Source organism: Phalacrocorax aristotelis, chromosome 2 (genome assembly GCF_949628215.1).
Source record: "Phalacrocorax aristotelis chromosome 2, bGulAri2.1, whole genome shotgun sequence".
Taxonomy (NCBI): domain Eukaryota; kingdom Metazoa; phylum Chordata; class Aves; order Suliformes; family Phalacrocoracidae; genus Phalacrocorax; species Phalacrocorax aristotelis.
Window position 1 is genome coordinate 67,439,390 of NC_134277.1, and position 18,568 is coordinate 67,457,957.

General features: G+C 38.4%; 1 protein-coding gene across 9 annotated transcripts in view; it reads right to left on the reverse strand.

Annotated features, from left to right (window-relative positions):
• Positions 1–2,258: 2,258 nt before the first annotated feature.
• The window catches only part of CDKAL1 (CDKAL1 threonylcarbamoyladenosine tRNA methylthiotransferase), a 421,562-nt gene continuing 405,252 nt past the window's right edge, over positions 2,259–18,568 (reverse strand). For 5 of the 9 annotated variants that reach the window (XM_075083908.1, XM_075083915.1, XM_075083910.1 and 2 more), the window contains 2 exons: positions 3,495–3,599; positions 2,259–2,968 (listed from right to left, as the gene is read on the reverse strand). In XM_075083908.1, coding sequence (XP_074940009.1) covers positions 2,762–2,968; positions 3,495–3,599 — 312 coding nt within the window. In that variant the 3' untranslated portion in view covers positions 2,259–2,761. The remainder of the gene's footprint in view (positions 2,969–3,494; positions 3,600–18,568) is intronic. The other 4 variants (XM_075083912.1, XM_075083916.1, XM_075083914.1 and 1 more) reach the window with 1 other exon arrangement.

Here is an 18,568-nt window from a genome sequence, read left to right on the forward strand (position 1 = left end):
AGGGAGCCAAACCGAGCAAAAATCACAGGTTAACTGTATTTGGGGCAACCTGTCCCATGAAGCAGATACGCTCCTACAGTTCACCCTGCACTCGCTGAGGTTTCCCAGAGGCCTTCAACAGCAGCCTCAAGCAGCACGTGGTCTGGGTTTTGCCTGAAGGTCCAGATGAGCTGTTTGACCAGAATTGAGTTGTTCAGCTCAGTGGCTTTGAAAGCTTTAGTTGTAAATAAACAGGAACAAATGACAAACAGTCTACTGCTCTACAATACAAAGTGTCAAAAAGCCCTCTCAAAATCTAAGGGAAGGTAATAAAATACGTGATTAAAAACACTTCCTACTTATCAGGTCAAAGCTCAGTTTAAGAATATACTGCATCTGTGAGCAATGCCATTTACAGTGTCTTCTTCACCCTCTTTCTTTATACTGAATTATTTATAAGAAAATAAGCTGGTCCCATTAAAGCCAACGATGCACAGAATCTAAATCACAAGCTTCGTAAATCTCTGTAACAGCTGATGCAATGAGTCTGTAATTGCTATGATTAGATAAGCTAGAGTGGCTGACAGAGAGTGTGCTAGAGGCATAGAACATATCTGCATAGTTTATTCCAATCAAATGCAAAAATTTGGCTCAGATATAATGATTTGTCAGCTCATAGTTTTCCTGAGAATCTTATGATATGTGGTACTTCCCTGAAAATTTCAGCTCCTAGAGTCAAGCGTGGCTTATAAAAATATTTCGGATTTTTTAAAAATGTAAATTACTGATTGTTACATATTTGTGGTTGTAAAGAAAAGCATGAAAAAGACAAGCAGAAGCAAATCAAGAGCACAGGTTTTTTAAAAATTGTCATGAATTTTGAGTCTTGGCTCATGACCTTCAGCGGTTGCAATAAGAAATATAATATTCAAGTCATTACACATCTAATTTCCTGAAGACAGTTACATTTGTTGTTATAATTTACAGGCTGTACTGAAAGCATCATGGTGGAACTTCCTGATTAATCGTCTGTAACTACTAGGAATGCTTGGCTTATAAAATACAAAGCATCCTTTCTAGGGAATTATTCACCTGCACTGTAGAGCCCCTACACTGATTTTGGTTGGGATAGAGTTAATTTTCATCGTCATAGCTAGTATGGGGCTATGTTTTGAATTTGTGGCCAAATCATTGTTGATAACACAGGGATGTCTTAGTTACTGCTGAGCAGTGCTTGCCTTTTTGGTTTCTGATGCTGCCCTGCCAGCGAGCAGCCTGGGGGTGCACAAGAAGCTGGGAGGGGACACGGCTGGGACAGCTGACCCCAACTGACCCAAGGGATATTCCACACCATACGACGTCATGCTCAGCATATAAAGCTGGGGGAAGAAGGAGGAAGGGGGGACATACGGAGTGATGGTGTTTGTCTTCCCAGGTAACCGTTACACATGATGGAGCCCTGCTTTCCTGGGGATGGCTGAACACCTGCCTGCCCATGGAAGTAGTGAATGAATTCCTTGTTTTGCTTTGCTTGTGTGCGCAGCTTTTGCTTTACCTATTAAACTGTCTTTATCTCAACCCTCAAGTTTTCTCACTTTTACCCTTCTGATTCTCACCCCCATCCCACTGCGGGGGAGTGAGTGGCTCTGTGTTAGCTGCCTACCGGGGTTAAACCGCAATAGCCATGTAGGCAGCTCAGCTCCATCTGTGCTGGGTATGATGCAAACGTATTAAGAAAAAACCCCAACAGTTCCTGCTTTTAAAATTTTAAACAGACTTTGCAAGTGGAAGTCTGGATGAAGATCCAGAAAGGTGACAAGGCATGAACAAACAAACGAACAATATCATGCAATCAGCTGCTGGCAGAACTGGGCACAGAGTCCAGTCCCTGACTGACCAGCACAATCTCAAGGTGAGTGGAGATCCTGTCATGACAAAAAAAGCTTGACAAAAGTAATTAGAAATTTGCAGTGTGCAAAATGTAACTTCCCCACTAACAGAGCAATATTGTTATACACAGCATGATCCAACGCACAGCTGAGATTCACATTTAGTTCTGAGCATTATACTAAATCTATAGAGACTGTATTAAATCCATCTTTTAACAGAATTCTACCACCAGAATTCCCTCTTCCCATTCAATAATAAAAACGAATACCTTTAAAACTATTTCTATGTAAAGAATAATTCTTGTTGTATTAACAAAGCCTACTAACTCATTGTGAAGTTGAGAGGGGCAAGATGGCAGGCCAAAAATTCTTTCAGACGCAAAAGCAAAATCAATAGCAACAAATGACAAACTTTAATAGCCCAGCAGTGTTTGATTCTAACGTAAAAAGACAAATATCAAACCACCACACGGCATTAAGCAAAATCTTTAAGGAAGCCTTAGATGTTCTGTCCATAAAATATTACTCAATAGAACACCACTCAGTAGAAAGATTTCTTTTCATGAGTTTCCTGCATGCAATTTTACCTGCTACAGCAGTTTTGAAAAGAGTTAGCAATATAAACATTGCATCATTTCAGAAAAAAAGAAGAGGAAAGATGCAGCAAAGTCTTCTGTCAACCAAGAATCTCAAATTTTTGCAAGAGACTTGTCCTAGAGCTTATTAACATTCTCTCCTATGAATGACAGGAAAGGCATAGGGTGAGTACAAATTATTGCCCAATTCATATTAGCTTATTTAAAAAAAAAAAAAAAAAAGAATTGTTGGTAAAAATATTTCCTTTGAAGCTTTTAAACAGCAGTTTTATTGTTTTCATAAAAGCCTCGTACAGTTCACAGTTCTATTTTCATTCCTCCGTAGTAAAACATAACAAGAACTGCCAGTAGAGCCAGGCTGACAGATAATATCTTCAGTCCACCTCCTTCTTGTTGCCATGGGAGCTGCAAAGCCATCCACAAGCTGAGCGGTGTTTTCACTGGGACCTCAGCAGAAGAGTGCGCTTTCCAGTTTGTGCCTTTCTGTGGTGCGTGTCTGAACTCCTGTGAAGAAATGCACATATTAAAACTGCGTCATGTATTTCTGACCGTACACACCAAATACAAAAAAACCCTCTTTATACTGAGGTTCAAATTAATACCCCTTTTCAAGATGAACAACAACTCAACCTGCACTGCATCATCACCAGGTCACTAGTTTTTCATTCAGAAACCTCACCGGTGCCATACAAAGTCAATCTTTCTCATGAAATTAACTGCCGTATCAATGAAGCTTTTAGCAACAGAAACAGATCTCCAGACTTCAGTGTCATCAAAGAATTGTTTGATGATGATTTTTTTATTTGTTTGTTTTGCTGTTATCTCACTACTCTCCCATTTCTGGCTTCTTCAAAAGAAATGTCTAACCAGTGATAAAGGGGACCGCAACACAACAATCCTTTGCACAGCAGGGCTTTTCTAAAGTCAATCATCGTCTCCTGGTGTGCCAGCTCAGTGGTGCTTGAAAATCCTCCCACAGGGCTTTTCCTCTCCCCTGACCCTCAGGAGGCAGCTGGGCTGAAACACTCACCTTCTCATTCAGCATATTGAATCCAAACTCCCTGCTGTGCCTGCCATTACCATCCTCAACCTGACTGCAAGCACCAAGATCCCTCCAGAATATGCGGACTTTTAACTGCAGCACAAGTTACAGACATCGAGTCACTATTTCAGCTGAAAATCCAAGTGGAAAGAATAAGAAACTCTTCTCTCTTGCAACCTTGTTCGGTTCAGCACGCTAGCATTGTAGATACGCACAAGAAAAAACTTCTATTAAAACTGTAATCTGATGACATTTGCAAGAGGCACAAGTGGTAGAGGTGTAATTAAACAAAGGTGTAACGATCTTGCATCGGAAGATTCAATATTTCTGTTCACAATTTCTCTTTTCCTCCCTCCATTTCAAGAATTTCTTAGGAATTCAACTGAGCTTAGCTGGATTTTTAATTGGTTTGAAATTTTCCAGTTAAAAAAGGTTTTTAATTTTATTTTTTTCCCTTCACATTTCGTATAAAACAAGTCAGGGACCCAGAGAGTACCTATCTGGATAATCTTGTATTTCCAAGCAGCTGAAACAGGGTCACCTGAAAATACAGACCAGATGTCCGACTCCCTCTTTTACCAAACGTATTTCCGGGCAAACCTGAAGAAATATCAAAGCTCCAAGAAAGCTGCCTGCCCATGAAAGTGTGACTGCACAATTCAAACTGTCTGTAACTGCCTCCTGTCTTCCATTTCAGGAATCAGCTCCATTATCGTAAATGCAGAAGGAAAATAATGATTACTACTGGTTAGGTAAGTAAACATCAAAGGGGTAAATGACCGCCTGGCGTAAGTGCTATTCTAACATCCGAGGTATGATTTTGATCACAATTTACACAGGCAAAGGGTTACTGAACAAGTGACCTACGAAATGAGGATGACTCCTTATATATACTGCACCCAGAAGACCATCAACTGGGTAAACAGAGGAAAAGGAAACAGGGAAGCAAATGGGGGTGTAGTTCTCCACAGTGTAAGGCACAAGAACCATACTATTCCAGGACTTCAGTCTATATTGCGCAGAACATGTTAGCTTCATCAAAAACTAGGAAACTGCTTCATATTGTTAAGTTATTAATTACAATAAATTCCTAATGCATCTGAAATTTTAGTAACTGGCCACAGCTATTTTATCCCCCCAAATCAAAGCTGATTAACCTTTTCCTGCAGAATAAACTGGAAACCATATGGTATTAAGGTTTTTTTATATATTAATCAGAACTCATTTGCAATTTATTCTTTCTAGATGTTTATAAAGCCTTTCTTTTCTTTGCAGGTCTCACAAATCTCTACCAATCTAAGGTGCATAATTTATGGTCATGACCCATTTTTACATGTATCGTTGGTACGTTAACACTAAGGCTAAGGTGATTTAAAAGAATGAATAAGGCTGTAAAAATATGAATACAACCAAAGACTGATTTCTTCTGATACTTAATTTTCACCAATTCATGACTTAAAGTTTGGCTGACTACAGTCAGACTCCCAACTCCTTATTAAATATTTCTACACAGCTTGATAATCAGTAAAGTCCTGAATACTTAGTTGTACAAGACTAGATGTTATCCCTTGGAAAACAGGTAAAAAGGGCCAGTACCTCATAAATGGCTTTGTAACTTTCTCCTCAATGCTCCGCCTCAGTTCCTATATACCTGTCCCTGCAAGACTGGGGAGAGCCAGCAAAACACCCCAAGCACAAGTTACAATTTGTAAAAGGTTTTGAGGGACTGCCCCCCCCCCCTTTTACTAACAGTTAAACACAGTAGTATTTCATGCATTCATTCATGGTCCTGTGCAGTAGTTTTCAGTAGTGACTTCACTGGCACTTCATTTCTGCTTTACAGCATAAAACCAAATAGTCTCATCTTATTGGTATAATTTTGGTCATGAATAGCCTATACTGTTTTTTTGTTACCATACTGTTTTCTTAAACTTCTATTGCAACATGCAGTGCATATGCTTTAGGTAGTGCTGCATACTGCTAGTACGACCAAATGGCAAAAGAGGTTTTAGCAAGACTTACAAAAGTTCTGGTGGTGGGGGACGCCACCGGCCCCACGGCCAGTTGTCCCAGTGCTATTTCATCCAAGTAAGTCAGCCTGTAAAGTTGTGAACTCCATTTTCTTCCTTACTTTATCATATTTCACAAAAATTAGATGATCATACTGATACACTAAACCCATTTTTTGTTTCTTTCTGTAGATGAGACTTTCTCTTACAGTATTTTACTAATATTGAAACTTAACTGTACAGGTACAGGAGGAACAGCTCCCACCGTTCCACTATGCTTTTGTTTTCCTTCGGTCTTATATTTTGAACTCTGATGCATTTGTTTCTACCAGCAGTCACATTTTCTAAACCACTCAAAACTTTCAGATTTTCACAGGATCTCAGATCATACAAGAGACTGTTAAACAATTTAAACCAGAAGTTCTTCTTTCAATAGATGCACACATGAAATACTACTGTTACCTTGCTAACCTGAATTCTTTACAAATTTTCTCATGGATTGAACTATTCTTATATGGACAAAAAGATCACAATTTGCAAACTAAAGTGACCCCTTTCTTTAAAATGTACTTCCCAGCTTATCGCTTAAAACACTACTGCATTTCTGTTTGATAACGTATATTTCTTCAGTTGATCCTGCCAAATATTTTCTTTCAAGAAAAGTAACGAATATGTTAATCTGATCCATGTTTTCCAAGAACTATTCTCTAGTTTGCCCCAAAATTCTGCCTTGCAACACTGATGCATGGGTAATACCACTGGCTTCCTTGAAAATTTCTGTCATTATTGTCACAGAAGACTCATTTGTAGAAAAGGGTACATCTGGTTCCCTGCAACTGAAAGGCTCCTTTAGAAAATGGCAGCCTTTTGTGTCCCCTGCAATTCCTACAACAGCTTTTAAAAACATGATAATCTCTCAGAGACACCTGCAGGTAGATGCCTCTTCCTAAGAGCCTGTCGTGCAGCTTGGTAAGGCATGGCACAAAACTCCGTGGGAAGAGGAGTGCTCTGCTAAGCCGACCACGTTCTTGCGCTCCCTTAAGCCTGAGCTAAGGGGCAGTCTGGACGACAGTGAAGTGCCTGGCTAGAATATAACCAGTTCTTTCTAATATACAAGTATCGTGTTACCAGCTGTGATAGTGAAAAACACTGTATATATATTTTTATTTAGGTAAAAAGTCCTTCTGTAGGCTGTTTGAGGAACTAGTTTTCAGGTAAAGTATACAGTATATATTGTAGTGTGTATTGCATGCACAGAGAAGGAGGTAAAAGGATGAAGTTACAGAAAATTAAACTAAAATTAAGCCTTCTAGGGCAGACGGGGCAAATTACAAGAGCTTCTTTGGGCTGTCATATGAACTTCAGGGTTTGCAATACTGTAGTGCTATATTCTGAAACCCTCCCATATACTCTACCTCAAAGAGCTATCCAAGACACCTGCAGAAAAGATCTTTCATATTTTGTAGGGAGGGGAGTTCTCCACAGAAAACCAAGATAATTGGAGCTCTGTTATGCACCTTTGGTGTAAAAAACCTGGGTGGAAGCAAAGATCTCATTTGTCTAACTAATGGTTTCACTGGTCCACTCCCTGTGCTCTCACTTTATAGAAGTATTAATTCTGAAAGGCCCTTATTTGTATCTTTAGACAAAATATTTGCAGTGCATTAGCTTTTCAAGGAAATCTTCAAGGCATTTCTGTAATATTCTGAACTGATATAACTGGTGATATTTACTATACACAATCACTAGTCAGAGTGCAAGTTTCTTAAGCTGAGCTCAGAAATCACACTTTTGTAGCTGCAAGACTCAGGAAGATTAGCATAATGATTCAGTTCAGTGGAATTTAGAACCAAATCCAAAGCCTCTTTTACTGAAAAAATACTTGGAGGAAATCCTAAGGTAAAGAAGTTTCCAGAAATATGTGTTTATACGAATTTAAGTCTTGATAGGCTACAAACTCTTTGGTAGGGTTGTTGTTAAAAAGGGGCATTGCTCTCCCTAAAAAGGACTGCAATGAAGGAAAAGGTACTCTAAGGTTTAAACCCATATACTATTAATCAAAATGAGGGGAAGAAGGGAAATTATCAAACTGAAACGTGAAGGCAGACACTTTGAGCTAAGCATCTTGTATTTCCATGGAGGCAGCCTTTCATCTTGTTTTGGCAGCCACAAAGTAAACACAAGACTTTGCTAATAAGGTATAATATAAATTATTAACCATCTAGTGTATGATCAAATGCATTTCAGATTATTTTTTAAATAATTCTGCCTTAACGACTGCCAAGTGTAATATATTTTGTGTACTCTTGCACAGACCCATTGATTGCTGTCTTTCTGAAGCTCTGCTCCCAGACTTAAACTGCTGTGCACGAAAGAAGTATATAATCACATCAAAACCTAAGCTTTGGCATCTGTCGATCACACCCTAGCTTTTCGTAAGATCTCACTTCATGTTAGTCAACAAAGACATGAGAGCAACTCTTTAGCTCTGAGCTGAGGTTTTAATACATTCAAAACATTTCTTACATGCAAATTTCTTTTATGGCTCAGGGGCACTGTTAGAGCTTGAAGTGTTAGCTAACTGCTGTGAAAAACTACTTGACTGAGCATATCTCAAGATAAATTAGACTTCTGAATTTTTTAGCCCAACCAAGTACATCTTACACACTTGTACTACTGGCTTTAAATACATGGACTTTTATAAAATCATGCACAACAAGCCTGTGTGACAAATTAAAAGAAAACTTGTTAAAATATGCATTACATATCCTACTGCGCTATTTGAAACTCTGGGCTATTACGCTTTGGAGACATTTTTCAGATTTAGAAAACAAACAGTTACTGAAGGTCACACAGATTACACATCCAAAAAATATGTAAATTAATTTTTTTTAAATAGTTCCGGAAGACACATTTAGTTCTGTAGGTATTAAGAGAGCTCCTTTGATTTATTACTTATGAAATTCTACCAGCCTTCTGCAAATGTGGAATGCTGATCTTAAGTAGAAAATAAATGGCATACAAAATATTTTCTTCTAATGGAGTTAACACGGTAATTCCCATAAGAAGTGTCCCTGCCACCATGTATTCCAATGAATGCACAGTGCTGTGTCGTTAAGAGAAAACACTGTCTAGAAGCACGGTTGTGTCAGATGTTATCAGCTGTACACCATTCCTAGGAATTCACTGATTCCAAATACACACAGAGTTTACTTACCCATTTTAAGACACGGGAAACCTTGAAAAAACAAATAAAGCACCCAGGCACTTTTGCAAAGGAATTTCATACTGTTTCTTCTTTTTGTGTGCATACATACATATGTTTGTGTATGTGTGTGATGTATGACTGTATGCTTTAATATGCGAGGGGAAAGAACTTAGCTGAAGGATAAATACAGGTTTAATATTAATTTCTCAGTAAATGGTCAGTGTCTTAGCAATCATTAGGATTCTTAATCTATTAACCCCAAATCATTATCACTGAAGTTACAGCAAGAAAATAAGTTAATCAAAGCATCTTGGAAATAGCTGGAGTCACTAAAACTGTCTTACTGTCCTAGGATAATTCAGACTGCATCTGCTCCATCTTCCCGCTCAAAGAAGGATCAGCTATGACCTAGCTTGCTCAGGGACTAAATTAGTTGGGCTTTGAAAAGGTCCAAGGATGGAGACTGCACAGCCTCTCTGGGCCTTTGTTCCACTGTTTAATCATTTTCATGGGGAAAATGTTTCTCTTCATATCCAGTCTGAAACTCTAGTTTCAGCTTATGCCCAGTCTCTTGTCCTCCCACACACGCCACTGCGAAGCACTTGGCTCGGTCTTCTCAATAATCTTCCCACAGACATTGGGGTGGCTTCTGCTAGGGTCTCCTGAAGCCTCCCCTTCTCCAGGCTTGAACAAGCCTGGTCCCTCAGCCAGGCTCCAGCACCTGACCATCTCTGTGACCCTACGCTGAACTCATTCCAGTTACTAATTCCTTATTTACATCAAGATCACCACGCATGACCCAATCAAGTCAGGTAAACAAGACTGTTAGCAGCTGGACCATGGTCAAATACAAACATAAAATACATTTAATAATGGGAGGTAATAGAGATTGATTGACCTTAAACTCAGCTGCATCAAATTTGTCAGCTTCTTCCAGGTTTGTCATCCCTTATGGAGATCATCTTTAACGAGGGCCTATCCATGACCTGCATAGCAAGTCAGCAAATTCCTTCTTCTCTCCCAGTCACACCTGCATGAGCTGTCTGATTCCTTTGGTCAGTGTAGAAAAAACACCTTTCCCATTACTCAACTACCTCTCACCTTGATTACTACTATAATCTCCTCCTGTCTGTCCTGTTTTCTTCCTACTTCTCCCCATTTCTTTCCTGCATCATCTGACCATATGGCCTCTCCTGATGAACAAAAGCAGAGATGCCAATAGGAATGCAAATTTGGAGTGATATGCCATATCATGACTTTCTGTCCACGTCATGCAGACCCACCTCTGGAACTTCCTCCTCCTACATTAACATTAAATTCAAACTTTAATATTCCCATGTAAGAGTATAAATGAAACCAATTCTCTATGAGTTACTGTACCTGAACTTCCCACCGTTACTGTAAAGTCTCCGCTGACATTTTTCTTGGCAGACATCTCTCTGCTCTCTTCAGTGTTCTTACCTAAGGGTAGGCCCTTGCCTACCTACTTTTTTTTCCTCCTCCAAACAGTCTTTAAGGATTATTCCCTCAATGAGCCCTCAAAATTCATAATGCATTAAAAGCTAGACAGAAGGCTGAGTAACTGGGGCTTTTAAAATTACTTCCTTTTTGATATACACTTTGAGGAGGAGGGAAAGAACCAAAAAGATCAACTAACAAAACAGACAAAAAGAGAAATAAACAACTAAGAAAACACAAGCCAAAAAACACCTCCAAAATGTTTAAAACACAGTCTTGTGCTGCTTTCCATTATACTCACTTGTTTTAGCTTGTTTCTTTATATTTACCTATAAATGCTTCCAGCCATGAGTTGACTCTTTTTTTACATATTTGTACTTTGTGCTGCTATTAAACATAGTGACTTAGTATCCTACCACTAGACAAACAATGCATTGTCAAAATAACCCATCGTTCAAGGTTAGAAGCAACACTGAAATATAGCCAGGGTGATGTCTGCATTCTGAACTGCCTCTTTTTTTTTTTTTTTTTTTTTTTCAAATAAGGTGTGGGGGCTGTCAATCACTATGTTGGAAACAACTGACATGCAAGCTGGCGTTCCAGTTAGCACTTGCAACCACAAGAGAACTGAGAGATATTTTAAGTGGGAAAAGTTCGTGATTCAAAAAAATCACAGTCATCCAAGTAATGACTTGAAATGAAGAATGAACCTAGCAGCACAATGTGGACATATTCAGGATGGGGATCTGTCACTATTTATTTCCCTGTGCATAGCACAGTTTTATGAAGGGGATGGCAGGTGCTTGCTCTGGGCACTTATCTGGTAATTAGTTGGCTAACAGACAAATCTGTTTCCTAGAGATCACCAGCACAGGCTTCATGGCTTTGAAAATACATTACAGTGAATTACAGGATGTACATTTATTTCTAATAACACCAAATACCATTTTTCAGTGTGCATACCATGGCCTGTCTTCATAGATATCATTCCACAGGATTCCAGCTTGCTCCTTCTTTAAAGGATCATAGAGATTTTTTTTTCAGTTGTTGGGTTTTTTTAATTAGTATTTTTATTAGTATTTTAAGGTTGTGTTGACAATACAACAATTTTCCCAATTTATCTTGTTAGATGATGAAAGAATGATAAAGAGCTAGCAGTACTTGAATGTTCAAAGACTGTTCTACAAATGAGAGTACTAAATGAAATATGATACACTTTTTTATAGCATAAGCCTTCAGAGACCATCACCTTTTTGCTTTCCTTTTAAATCCTGAAATAACAATGACAATTATACGGAGGTCAACGGTAGCTACAGCCAAAGACACAAAACGTTTCCATCAGAAAGCGTACCCCAGTAAAATGAATAGCTAGATCTGAAAATATATATTCATGCCACAAGAACTGCCCATATAACAGAATGATATTCACGTATCAACAGTGAAATGAGTAATACTGCTTTTACTTGGAAGTGAACCCTGAGTAAATATTAAAACACTGTCTTTAAGAGGAATTCTATACTACCAGATGGTAGAAAGCATAAAATACTAAAAGCCTTTCTAACCATTGTTATTTGCAAAGAATACTGTGATAAATATCCAAGAAATATCTCAAGGGACATTCTCTCTCAGAATCAGGAAAAGCTTTTAAAGATCTTTCACATGGAGCAAAGTAGAATAAACTGATACATGTACATATTCTTGGCTAAAGGCTTCCCCTTAATCCTAGAATATGTCATAATCCTGAATTTATGGTGGTTTCATTTATTCCTACAGCATTTATTCCTACCAAGCATTACAAATGGAATGTTCCAAGGCGACATTAACGTTGTATTATAAGACAATCAGAGACAAAGGATAAGGCCCTTCTTACACTCCAACCTCATGTCTAATAAACATGGTATAAATGAGGGTTATTAATATTTAGGAATGATACTAGTTTCCAGAGTTTCAAATTCCACACTAGTAGGTAGCTGTGGGATCTACATGCCTCCCTCATTTTACAGGTAGAGAAACAAAGAAAGATTAAAGTGTCTCCAGTGCCATAATCCAAGCCAGCAATCAGGTCTCTCAAATTCCTGTCTTAGATTCCAGTTGTCACCAGAAGCCAACATAGCCTCTAAAACCTTTTATCTCTGTCAAGTTTAAGTTTTAAATACATTTTCTTAAAGCTAGGCAATACCCTAATATGTAGTCTCTTGACAATTTCTCTTACATTCATTTTCACAGACTTTTCTGTCCTGTATTAAACACTTCCAGTTCCTGGCACTGTAGATGCTCATCAAGCACAGCTGGAATCAGACCTTGCAAAAGGAGCATTTAATGCAAGCCTACTGTTTAACAGTTAATAAAGTGTGACTGATCTTGACCAACTTTGTGGGTTCAGTGATAATATAAAGGTTTTCTTTTCATGTTGTCATGGCCTCTTTCCTTTAAGTATCCTTAGTTGTTTTAGGAGGTCTCCCACAGTGCCGGTTAGCATACTTTTGAGAACCTGAGGGAGTGTCTTGAAATCTGAGTCTCCTTTTTAATTTCACACTCAGTCAAGTTCAACTGCAGTTAATGGAGGACTCTCTCATGGAAACATCAAACAATGGTTACTTTCTGTGATTAGCAAGCCTAACTGCTCTAACACAGTCTCTGTATCCCCAGTCTCTACAAACGATTCATCAGCCCTTCTCCACAATAAAGATTACATGAGAAAAACCTTTCTTGGCTTGCTGTGTATTTTATGCTAGATAATCATGATAGCACCTTGGCACTCTGTCTAAGACATCAAAGAACAGTAAGTAACCAATCTACAGGCTGTAACGAATATCTACCCTCAGGAGAGCATTTGTATGGTTCAGAGGGTGGTCTGACTAGACAACCAACTTCTGTATGTGTAAAGGATTGATGTGCATAAGCACAAACTTGCGCCCTATCATGTAATTTGTACCTCAGCTGAGGGCCTCCAATGAATCCACTGGACCTCAGTCTTCTCCCACACAGGTTTTACGTGGTGTGCTCTGTCAGGTTATATCTGATAACTCCTAGCATTGACTCATGAGGAGAAAATCTGTTCCTCTGGAATTAACCATGAGGTAACAGGTGCTAATTTCCTCTTTTTCTCTGAGACTTCATACCCTGGAGTTAGTTTCTCTTAAATGCTGAAAAGTCACTGCTGCAATTTGCTTGAACACATGCTACAAAATTTTAATGATCTGTAAATACCTAGTTCCAAGCATTTTAAACTGACCACCATCAAGTTAGCTCTCCACACTAACCTTCTAGCAGACACTTTGAACAACTGCCTCACCTTCATCTGTGAAATGGGAAGACAAAAGCTCCATTTCAGGAGGATAATGTGAAAATGTACTGTTTCTGAAGCATTCAGAAATTTAGCTATAGCAGTCATAGGAAAGGTTAGAAATAAACTAATAACTCCCTTGAGAGTGGGGTTTAAACAGCATGTAACAAATAACACTGCTATTGCACAATGAACAATGAAGAGGAAAAATATCTAACAGTAACAAGTGTGTGTCTGTGTGTGAAAATAGTGCATAAGCACATAATTAAAGGCTGGAACATAATATGGCTGGCATTTGCATAGAAAAGAGGAACTGAAACTCTAGAACTTCCTTAGTTCAGAGTACTTCACTTTACACTCCAAATAATTTGTGCACATATGTACGCAAGAAATATCATCCTTAATTTATTCTTGTTATCACACATTACAGGTATTCAGTGTCATTGCAGTGTTACACTTTTCTCTCTTTAGAAAAGGACACTGGTCTGTAGAACAGAACCCAGTATTTTAATACAGCTTGCTTTGTTGTTTTGTTGTTGCTTTTGTCTCTAGGTGAACACAAGTATTAACTGGAATTGACTCCTGAGCAAGCAGTGTCCTCGATTCCATTTCATTATCTCCGCCCATCCTACTAACTTTGAGCCTACTCACTAACTTCAACAATGAAAGAGCAATGCAGTAAGTTTCTTAAATGTCAAAGGCTGGTAGGAGGAAAAAAAGTGCTCCCATCGAGGGAAAGGCCAAAGCCCAGGCTCAACAATCTGTTTTTTGCCATCACCCTGATGACCAATCTGTACTCCTAAAGCTCCAAATCACATGTAATAGTTACACAAACCACCTATAACACCGTTTTGTCCAGAAGGCAGTCAGAGAAGATAGGGAAGATATGGAAAAGCTTTTCCTGTAGAAACATGGAAAGAACCAGAAGATCCAAAGCATGGGAAATCAGGCTTTGTTAGTCCAACTACTCACTTGTTCATTCTCTAACTCTGTGAATTCAGCTTTCTTGTACCAACACTGTCTCTGCTTCATGGTGCTTCAAAACTAAATGCAAGACTAGATGAAAAGTGGATTAAAAATAAATATGAATGGGAGGGAGATGGTACTGCTTAGCATGGGGAACAGTGTTTCAACAAACTAAGTTGCTCCAAAGTGCGAAGAGTCTGCAGTTCCCACTTCTCCCCACCTCTTCACAGCAAAGAGACCTATCTGATTGGATGCTACCATTGTACAGCAATACCAGATATAAGAATGATTTTACATAGTAAACTGTTGCAACAGTATTTCTTCTACTTTTCAGGTTTGCCATGCTAGGCCTAAATTAAAATGGCAATGAGTTTCTATCAAACACAGTATCAGCAGTTGTAGGCCATTTCCTTCTGAGGAAAAGGTGAGGCTCTTATGACAGACTCACAATCTCTGAAGGGAATTTCACTCACCTCTACTCCTCTGAAACCCAAAAAATCTTTCCTAAAATTAGGTAAGCTGAAATACACTGCCTTCAGGAAAAGAAATTAAGAAAATCTGAGATAACATAAATAAAACAGAAGACAACCTGAAAATGGCAAACATATATAAGGTGCCTACAGGGGTGAGATATGCAGGCCCACAGGATGACAACAGTGGGACGTAACCTAGTCTTTAACAAATCAATGTGCTTGGATTTTAAAATGCTTCATGTCTCCATACTAAAGCTTAACAGCCCTACAATAGTTTTTTTTATCACACAAGATAGTCTCCCTAGCATAACTCTAATTCATTCCTTTCCAGCTATTAAGAACTACACATCTGGCTTTCCCCTGTGGTTCTGTGACAAAATCTGATTACGCTACAGAATCTTAAGCAGTTCTCACTGAAAAAATAATGAACTAATGCTTCTTTGGACCGAGTTGTGTGTTAAATAGTTGAAAGAGGAAAAGAATTCCTGTCATTCTAAGCACTACTTCCATTACTTTACCAAATTAAAGCTCTTGTATTTAGAAAAAACTACCTGTCAGAAATGGATATTCACAGCCATCCTTTTTGTATGATAATTATGTTATCTGCACTTATCAGAGATTTTGTATGTGAGAATTGCAAAATAGATTCCATACGGATAAGATAAGGCACAGTCAGACCGACTGAAATGACTTACAATCACATATGAAGTCATGTCAAAACAAGGACGAGGTTTAAAAAAAAAAATAATCCTCTAGTCCTCATAACAAGGCCCTTTCTTGAGGGCCAGGAATCCATCTGGTCGGTATTATGCATAGGTAGTTTTTGTAGCCATGTGATGTTTTGACAAAAAGAGCTTAAATGTACTGCCTACACATCTTTCTTCCATCAAAAGTATTTTCAGAAAGATTTCCAAGCCACCCCAAACCAAAATGAACCATTTGTTAAAAGTTCTGCCTCAGCATATAAATATAGCTATGAAAAGGAATCCATTAATTTGAAGGTTAAGACATTTAGTGAATATTTTTCTCATATAATATTGTTTCAAGGACCCCATCGTTATACTAAGACTAAAGAAAAAGAATATTAATCTCCACAGGGCTTTTGCTTTTTATTCTGCATTTGACATCTGGCTCTCCAGCCAGCCATGTTTCATTCCTTTCACTATTTGTCAATCACACATCTATCTCGTGTTGTATTACATGGGTGGTCAATGCTTTTTGATAGGCCACATGCGTTTAACTCAAGGCACTACCATGCCTTGCCAGTCACTCAACCAGACATAAATTCATCATGTGATTAATGGCTACTAGCTCTCCTTCTCCACACATCACAGATGCTCTGACATGTATGACCCCGACCTGGCAGTCATTGCAAAACAGGGTATTGGAATAGTATCTAGTGAGGCAGGCGAACTCTTCTGGTGGCTGCAGGTTGCCCCATGCCAGAGGCTGGCCATTTCTGCACTAGTATAATGACAACACTCTCATGCATCTGTGGAGAGGGCTTCTTTACAGGCTAGGTCCCACAAAACAGTGTTTCTACTGGTAAGGTCAGGCAAAAAGGCAAAATGAAAAGTGTCATAAAGAAGACATTGAGAGCACAACAACATTCATTATAACATTTTTTGACTTATGTTGAACCAAAAGCTGGGAAATAACTATTTTCTTATGGAGTGATGAGCTACGTAGGCCAAACATGGTCTGCCTTCAGGCCCTTCATTATTCTGTGTAACTGTTGTCACCGAGAACAACTAAAAATGCACATTTCTTTTTAAGAAATGTTTATCACTGAAAATCTTTTGAATTCACGTTTTTATGTTATGAATGATTTGTCAGCCCTTCTCTACCATATGGACTACATGAGAAAAATCCATATCATTTCTTGCATACCTTGATGGCATAGTTCAACTTTAGTTTTGAATTTACACCAGTGTATCTTAATTAAAAATGACTTCATGCCAGTGCTTGTGACTTTGACAATTAAAAGCCAAAGCACCACTGAAGTACATATCTCTTCCTCATCATAATTCCAAAGTCTCAGGTTTTTATACTATCTAGGATGGAGGAAGCGTGTCCTAGTTTGCCCAAGATCATAATTTTATTATTACACCAAACCTGGGTTGTGGTCCTGACTCCAGTAAAAGAAATGAAAGTAAACACACTGAAATGTTAACATCCTGCGAGTTTCAGTTTCAAACGCAGGAAAACTGTGCTTGAAGCCCTCTGACTTTTTTGGAACCCCAAAACATGAACTGTTTCTGATGCACACCTGTGAATCTGCTTAGAGCAAACTCCCAGTGAAAATGACAAACAAGCTCTGGAATCTGTTCTAATGAAGAAGAAAGGCGCAATACTGAAAGGACCATGCAAACAGATGGAGTGCTGATTTTACTTTGGTGGCAATGTATACGAGATTTGGGCTATGTACACTAACCACAACTGCAACCTCTCATGCTATACTGACTAGATGATTCAGTGCAATGCTCTTCCTTCCCAATGTTGGATCAGACAATTACATCAAATCCAGTCGATTTCAGCTAGTGTGAGTGATTTGGCCTGACACTGGATTAAGTCAGTAGAAAAATCTTTCTATGTCTTTAAGCAGGGTTCTAACATCTGAAATAATAAATTAGAGGCGGGGGAATCCTTCAAGTCATTTAAATACACAATGGGAAGTAGTCAGAGGAAGGTTATCGCTAACCACAGGTACACTAACCACAGGCAAAGGTGTCTTTGAAGAGCTTTAATGAAGTGCTTAAATAATTAGTTGCTTTCCTAAATGTTTCTTTTACTTAATGGTCTTTGATAAAGCCCACAGGAACAGCTTGCTTTGGACCTTGTTACAAATAAGAACTGAACCTAAAGTTAAAAAAGTTTAAGAGTCAGGTCTCATGAAAATCTTAAATGTAATAGGCAATAAGCCAAGTTTCTTAGAGGTAGGACGCAAACTTTTAAAGCGATAATTCCTCTCGTAGTTTGAGAGGACTCCTTTTAAAAAAAAAAAAAAAAGTCTGAGCTGGGGGAGAGATTGTAGTAGGAGGGTAAGGGTTTATTTCTGCTGTTGTTTGGTCTAGTAAATCTGCAACAACATGCTTCAATATCTAATGGCATGATCAAGACTTTAATCTGATTACATGACAAAGGATCTAGAGTGAATGTTGAATGGAATACAGCCTGCATGAACACACAGTTACTGTATGCAGCCTTTGAAGAACCACGAGTTTACTAAGCTTGCTTAGATACTACACTTTCTGTGGACTGCCTTTAAGGATACAGGCATCCTAACATATTCAACAGGATCACAGTAAGTTCTTTGGATATTCTAGTGTAGTTAGGAGTGTATCCTTGGTGGACTAAATTTAAAGCTCTGACTTTCATTTCCACCTCACTGAAGTATAGCATTTGGATATTCTAAGACACGTTTTCTCCAGTGTAGCCACCAAATTGAACCTCATCCTTATTACTCAACTGTAATTTAATTTCAGTTAAAGATACAGACACTGTAAATTTGCATTTGAATTTTTATATGCAGATATCTCCATACACAAAATATAATTTAATACTGATAAAAGCTTTACAAATTAATTTCTTTCTCCTGCTGAAGTCTTTTCCCCTTTTTCTTTATCTTATTACCCTTGACACCACAAAAACTCTCTAATCTA